This window comes from Neovison vison, chromosome 9 (genome assembly GCF_020171115.1).
Source record: "Neovison vison isolate M4711 chromosome 9, ASM_NN_V1, whole genome shotgun sequence".
NCBI lineage: Eukaryota > Metazoa > Chordata > Mammalia > Carnivora > Mustelidae > Neogale > Neogale vison.
This window is the reverse complement of record NC_058099.1, coordinates 2184212-2190755: the sequence shown is the minus strand read 5'-3', so window position 1 is coordinate 2190755 and position 6544 is coordinate 2184212. Positions and strand designations below refer to the sequence as shown.

Sequence of the window (6544 nt, the reverse complement as noted above, 5' to 3'; positions counted from 1 at the left end):
GGTTCTGTGACTTCAATTTCTTCACCTGTGAAATTCAAACAATATTATCCACCTAATGGGACTGTGTAAGTGGTACTTGGCACAGAGTAACTACTCAGATTTCTTTCTCTCTTCTTTCATGTTGAGTGCCCAGGGACTCACGCAGACCTTGAATATTCTGGAAATCAGATGAGGGAGGGAGATATCTTTAGTCATCTCTTCCTCATACCTCAGTCAAGGCCACAGAGTATTGTTTGGGTATAGCTCGGTACTGGGAAGGGTGTTTGGGGCATGGGCTTTCCTTAGCCACACACAGAGCAGACCCTTTCCAGCAGAGGGGTTCTGGGAGCTCCCTTAATGGGGAACAGGATGTCCTTGCTAAGGGAAGTGAACCTGATTTAGCAGAAAGCTGGTGGGGCCCAAATGGAAGAAAACACCCTTGGCCATCACCTGATACTTCCTGTGGGTTCAACCGAAGACGCTATAGAAAGTGGGTGTCCCACTGGGAGTTGAGAAATTGCTGGCCAAGGCTGGGGCCAGCTTCGGTGGCCTATAAGAGCTGGGAGCCTCTTCGACATGGGACACCAGAGGACATGGAGCTAAGCAGAGTCGCCGGGCCCCTGAGGCCTGCTGGTCGCCTCCTTCTGCTCCTCTGCATCAAGACCCTGGCCACCCAGGCTGCAGACACCTGTCCAGGTGAGGCCGACCTGAAGCTGGTAACTAGATCTCGCTAGCCACGTAGAGGGTCCCCGGCTAAGCCCTCCACAGGCATCTTCCCGACTCTTCTCATCATCCTCAGATGAGGAACCTGCCAGGGCTGCCGGTGGGAGGGAGGGAGCAAGCTGTGATGCCTGCCTCACTCTTGGGTCTGAGACAAGCCCCTAGAAGTCTCGCTTCTAGGTCTCCAGTCTGTCTCCAAGGAGGAAGAAAATGCCATTTACATTCTTTGTCTGCCCGTGGGCCTTCCAGAGTTGTGCTCTCAAGTTCTCAAAGCCAGGGGATCTCACATTAGTCTGCAGCCCCTCACCACAGACGGTCTGGTTCAGCAGATTCAGGGGAAAAGGGAGTGGGGTCTTGCTCCAAATCCTAAGCAGGTGGGTCAGGCCCTGTGTGCAGGGGAGCAGCCGCCCCGTTGGAGAGCAGACTGATGGAGGAGGCACAAGGGCCCCTCTAAGCCTGTGGCACAGGAGACTCCAGAAGGACAGAAGGGCGACACCCCGGGTGGGGGCAGCTGCCGTGTCCTCTGCAGGAGCCTGTGGTGCCCGCGCCCCGCCATGGCACCCGCAGGCCTGGTGGAACCTCTCTGAGCTTCGACACCCACATGATTCAACTCCACCAAGTAAATGACCCTCTGCTCCCAGCTCTGCGGGTCCGGCTCTGCGTCCTGGGAGGTGGCACGACCCTCTCCAGGGCACCCCCAGAGACCCCTTCTGCCTCAGGACTTCTGTGAGCTCACGCCTGAGGTCGAGGGGTGAATTTCCCACGGTGACCCCAATTCCCCAAGTTCCTTCTCAATACTCATTGTTCGCGTCTCCCAACAGTCCCCAGTGTGCAGGAAGCTCTTTCCAAACGCCATGGACCCCGCTCAGATCCTGAACAGGGGCACCATCTGACTCGCTCCCCCGCAGCCCTCGTCCGGTGCTCCCGGGGCCCAGAGGACAGAAGCCCAGAGGGGTTGAGTGACTTGTCCGGGGACACACAGCACTGAGGAGCCGGGTTGCCTCGGCAGGGAGGACTCCCAGGCCCTCTCCTCCGGCCAGACCCACACACACAGCAGGGCAGAGTGGGGACAGAGCAAGTCTACCCCAGATGCGAGAAACCCGCCTCCAGGCTGACCCTGCAGGGGTCCCCGGCGGTGTACCCGGGCCCGAGGTCAGCACACGGGCGGGAGCCTCGGAGCGGGCGGCCAGTGTGCGAGACCTGCTGGGCCACCAGGCGCAGGGGAAGGCACTGACCGTCACTCCGTGTTTCCCCGCAGAGGTGAAGGTGGTGGGGCTGGAGGGCTCCGACAAGCTCAGCATCCTCCGGGGCTGCCCGGGGCTGCCCGGGGCCGCAGGGCCCAAAGGAGACGCAGGCGTCAATGGAGAGAGAGGTACGTGCCCCGGCCGGGGCGGGGTGACCGAGCACCCGCTCGTCTCCAGCGAGACCCAGGGCTGGGCTAGGCTCCCGGCTGCCTAGTGGCCGTGGCTGCTCCGTCCACCCCGGGGCAGCGGTTCTGTGGACAGGTGGAGCCAGGCGGGCCTTAGGACTCGGGACAGAGAGCTCACACGGGATTGTGGTGGCTGCACCTTTGCCCATGAGGCCCGTGTCCTGGAATTTGCAGGAGCACCCGGGTCCCCTGGAGCCCCCGGCAAGGCAGGACCACCGGGACCCAAAGGTAACAATGGATGAAGGGCCGCGGCCCCTTGTGGGACCCCGGGGTCCGTCCACGGAGAAAGGAGAGAGGAACACAGAGAGAGGGACAGGGAGACGGGGACATGGGGACACAGGGACACAGGGAGGAGGACAGAGAGAGACAGACAGGGGAGGGACACAGAGGCAGACAGACGGACAGCGGGGCTCGGGTCGTATTTCCCCGGAGCCTGAAGTTAGCGGGTGACCAGAGTCCTGACCCAGGGAAGGTGGTGCGCAGGGACCGCTCCTTCCCGGGGACGGGATCTCAGGCCTCGGGGTTCCTCCGATGTTCGGAGACCCTGGCGTGGGAACCCTTGGAAAGCCGCAGAGCAATGAGGGTGCCCTGACCAGAGCAGGAGGCCTGGGGCTCGGCCCCCACGGACCCCTGAGGGCAGAGCAGACGGGGTGTCTAAGCATTCAGGTGGCCCCACTAACCACACCCCCCTGTGTCGGGGGTCCTATCCTCCTGTCTCTGCTCCAGGGGACCGAGGTGACACAGGAGTGTGCGGGGAGAAAGGTGAGTCGGGCTCGCAGTCCTGGGGCTTCGTCCCCGTGGGGGTCCCCGAGGCCGCAGTCAGCCTGGCAGCATCTGCTGGGGGAGGGTCTCAGACCCGAGTCCCTCTTCCGTCAGGGAAATGCCTGGGAGGCAGGGTCCGGGTCAGGGCTGGGCTCGCTGGGCGGTCGGTGAGGGTGCAGAGCCCGTGGTCTGCACACGGGGACCCAAGGGATGACAAGACCGCGTCCCTGCTGAATGTGGACACTGCCCTTCCCTTCCCCGTTTATTCGCATTTCTTTATCAGACAGATTGTAAGAGGCAAAAAAGGCAACTCACAAACTCAAAACCCAGTCCCTTGCTCCACGCACAAGTAAAGAGGGCAGGATTGGGGCACAGACCCGAATGTCCGACGCCCCCCAGGGTCTCCCCCAGCAGAGGATCAAGGGGACAGTGTGGGGAGCTGACACGGACCAGAGACACCCAGACGAGTCCATTCCCGTGCCACTGAGGACCCGGGGCCCTGAGGAGATGGTCGGCACGGGGTGCACGGCGGGACCCTGAGTGACTGTGCCGCCCCACGGGCCCAGCCCAGGATGGACACAGGGACCCAGCAGACCGGCTCCCGGGATGGGCACTCCCAGAACCCATCCCTGGGACTGGACAATCTTCCCTGGACAGATCCTGACCCTATGTCCATGCTGTGTGCCGGCCAGGGAGCACTTGTGGCTGAAGGGGACGGGGGTGCCCATTGCTAGCCCGTGATATGTGTGTCCTGTACCCACAAACAGGAGAGCCTGGGCCTCAGTCCTGTGACACAGGTGACTGACCACGCCACCGACCTCCCCCCGCTTCCCGCTCGCCAGAGGACAGCCCCACGCTCAGCCGGGCTCCAGAATCCAAGGACCACACACTCCTAGACACGTTTCCCTCCCGCGGCTACTCAGCAATGGGCAGCCGGCATCTGGCCACGTTCTTGGGAAGCCCTGGGGTCCCCTGAAGACCAGGGGTCCGCGGACTCGGGTGGGGCGGCCCTGGGAGGGGATGGCCAGGTAGACTGAGCTTGGCCGTCACGGCTGGGGGCCCGGGCCTTGAAGTCTGTCCAGGCCCAGGGACACCTCCCCCCACCCCAATCCATCCAGACAGCCCCACTCCCCACCGCACCCCGCCCAGGGCGCCCTGCCTGACATCAGCTTCCGGCTCTGTCCCCAGCACCTCGGACCTGCAAGGACCTGCTCACGAGAGGGCACTCTCTGACCGGCTGGCACACCATCTACCTGCCCGGCTGCCGGCCGCTGAGCGTGCTGTGCGACATGGACACGGATGGCGGGGGATGGACCGTGAGTGTCGGCGGCCAGGGGACCGCCCAGTGGTGCGTGGGGACAGCGGGCTCTGCCTGGGGATCCCACAGAGCAGCTCTTCTGCTCGCAGGGAGGGCACTGTCGTGTGACCGTTGTCAAAAGGTCCGGATGCCCCCGTGAGGCCGACCCGTCCCCCTGGCCCGGCTGGGGCGAACCACACACCTTGGTGGGGCATAAATGCTACGGGAGGGACAGCAACACTGGGACAAGGCCCAGAGGGAGCCCAAACCTCCAGCTGTGCGGCCTTGGGCTTGTCGCCCACCCTCTCTGGTCCTCCTGTTTCCCCCTCCCTCGGCCGTGGGCTCTGCCCACCCCTGGGATCGGACATGAGGCCGCAGAGCCATGCTGGGGGCTCGGCCGGATGACCCCTGAGCCACAAGGCCTCCCCCCCATAGGGTGGGCCCCTGAGCCGCGGACCCCTGAGCCGCGGGCCCCCGCAGGCCCCGGCCCGAGCCCTCCCGCCGTCCGCAGGTGTTCCAGCGAAGGAGCGACGGCTCCGTGGATTTCTATCGCGACTGGGCCGCGTACAAGCGGGGCTTCGGCAGTCAGCTGGGGGAGTTCTGGCTGGGGAACGACAACATCCACGCCCTGACCGCCCAGGGTAGGTCCCCAACCTCCACCTGCCCCACCCCGAGCCGAGGACGCCGCCTTCCTCCTGCGTGGGGCTCGCTCTGCTCCGGGCCCCCCTATGCGTGGAGCCGGGCCTTCATCTCACACACCAGGTGGGAGCAGGTTAGGTCCGCGGTGAGGGACTCCGGCAAGCGTGGGGCCACCGGCCTCTTAGATCCTGAGACAGGAGGGCCCAGAAGCCTCGGGGGTGGGCTCCACGTCCAGCCGTAACTCCACCTTTCCCGACACACTGACCCCAGGGAGCGCACAGCCTTCACACCGCAGGAACGCGAGCGGTTCCCGCACGGGGCTGGGAGTGATGTCCCAACCCGCGGGGAGAAGGCGCACTGTTGACGGACCTAGTGTCGTGCCCCGGCGCGTGAGCACGAGGGGGGCATGTCGGGGCAGAAGGACCCTTGGCAAGGGGTTTCCACGGCCCGTCCTACATCCACAGACGTCGTCCGTGACTGTGCCAACCCTTGATGCTGGATCCACACAGCCCCTCCACCCGTCCCTAAATCCCCACCTGCCAGCCCTGGGTCGAGGGTCCCTCTGCTGGCACCTCACAGCCTTTCTGCCCCAGGAACCAGCGAGCTCCTGATAGACCTCGTGGACTTCGAGGGCAACCGCCAGTTTGCCAAGTACAGCTCGTTCCGGATGGCGGGCGAGGCCGAGAAGTACAGGCTTCTCCTGGGAGGCTTTGCGGGGGGCAGCGCAGGTGAGTGTCCGGCCTGGGCCGGGGGCCTGGGCTGCAGCGCAGAGGGACCTGCTTCCCGTCCCGCCTCTGCCTCTTCCTCGGGGTGAGTGGAGGCGGCCGCCAGACAGGGCTCTCCCTTCATATGTGAAGAAATGTGACCCACACCTCATGGTCCCTCCAGGTCAATGGGACCCATTTAATAGAAAGTGCAGGAACAGGGGCTCTTCTTCTTACTGCCACTATTGGCACAAACAGAGACAGGGCGATAACGGAGCCCATCTCTGTGGATCCCGGGTTCCTGCTTCACGGTGCCTGGTGCTCTCGGCTGAGCAACCAAGGAGCCCAGGGCTGGGAGTGGCCTCTGTCCAAGACAGGGTGCCTGCCAGCTGGGAGGGACAGAAGGGATTCCAGAAGATCAAGGTCACTGTACCAGAGAGCAAGTGTTCACAGGCATCCTCTAGAGTTGTGCAGTGCACGACCTGAACTCCTGGTCACTGCAGTTCTGCCTAGAACTAGGATCCAAGTAAAACGGCCCACTCTCCCTCCGCACAGGTGATTCCCTGACATACCACAACAACCACCCCTTCTCCACCAAGGACCAGGACAATGACTCAAGTCCAGAAAACTGTGCTGAGCGCTACCAGGGGGCCTGGTGGTACCATCATTGTCACCTGTCTAATCTCAATGGTCTCTACCTCGGGGGCACCCATGAAAGCTATGCAAATGGCATTAACTGGAAGTCGGGGAAAGGCTACAACTATAGCTACAAGGTGTCAGCGATGATGGTGAGGCCCGTGTAGCACGGGGCCGTCCACGCACACTGTGGCCACAGGGAGGGCTGGTCTGGACCCTCTCAGGCAGGGAGCTCTGGCTTGGGGTCCTCAGTCTGGTCCCTCCAGGGACCCCGTCTGCTTTGTGCCTCTCACCCACACTAACGCCCCTTCTCCCTTCCAAGCCGGTGAGAACAGGGAACCCTGATCTCGGCAGTCACACGTTTTCTCAATAAAGACA

The 6544-nt window shown here is 63.2% G+C and overlaps 1 protein-coding gene across 1 annotated transcript; it reads left to right on the top strand.

Moving 5' to 3' along the window:
* The first annotated feature begins 572 nt into the window (after positions 1–572).
* On the top strand, positions 573–6544 carry LOC122917114 (ficolin-1-like). The gene is made up of 9 exons (XM_044264540.1): positions 573–675; positions 1958–2071; positions 2303–2356; positions 2855–2890; positions 3658–3687; positions 4079–4206; positions 4699–4828; positions 5420–5554; positions 6086–6544. The coding sequence occupies exons 1-9, from the start codon at positions 573–575 to the stop codon at positions 6331–6333; spliced, it is 978 nt and encodes a 325-aa protein (XP_044120475.1). The 3' UTR covers positions 6334–6544.

Bases quoted from the DNA above. Each gene is read 5' to 3' on its own strand.
- LOC122917114 (XM_044264540.1), top strand. From the start codon at position 573: ATGGAGCTAAGCAGAGTCGCCGGGCCCCTGAGGCCTGCTGGTCGCCTC. The intron at 2,072-2,302 runs GTACGTGCCCCG...TGGAATTTGCAG, and splicing joins AGGCGTCAATGGAGAGAGAG to GAGCACCCGGGTCCCCTGGA. The intron at 5,555-6,085 runs GTGAGTGTCCGG...CCCTCCGCACAG, and splicing joins CTTTGCGGGGGGCAGCGCAG to GTGATTCCCTGACATACCAC.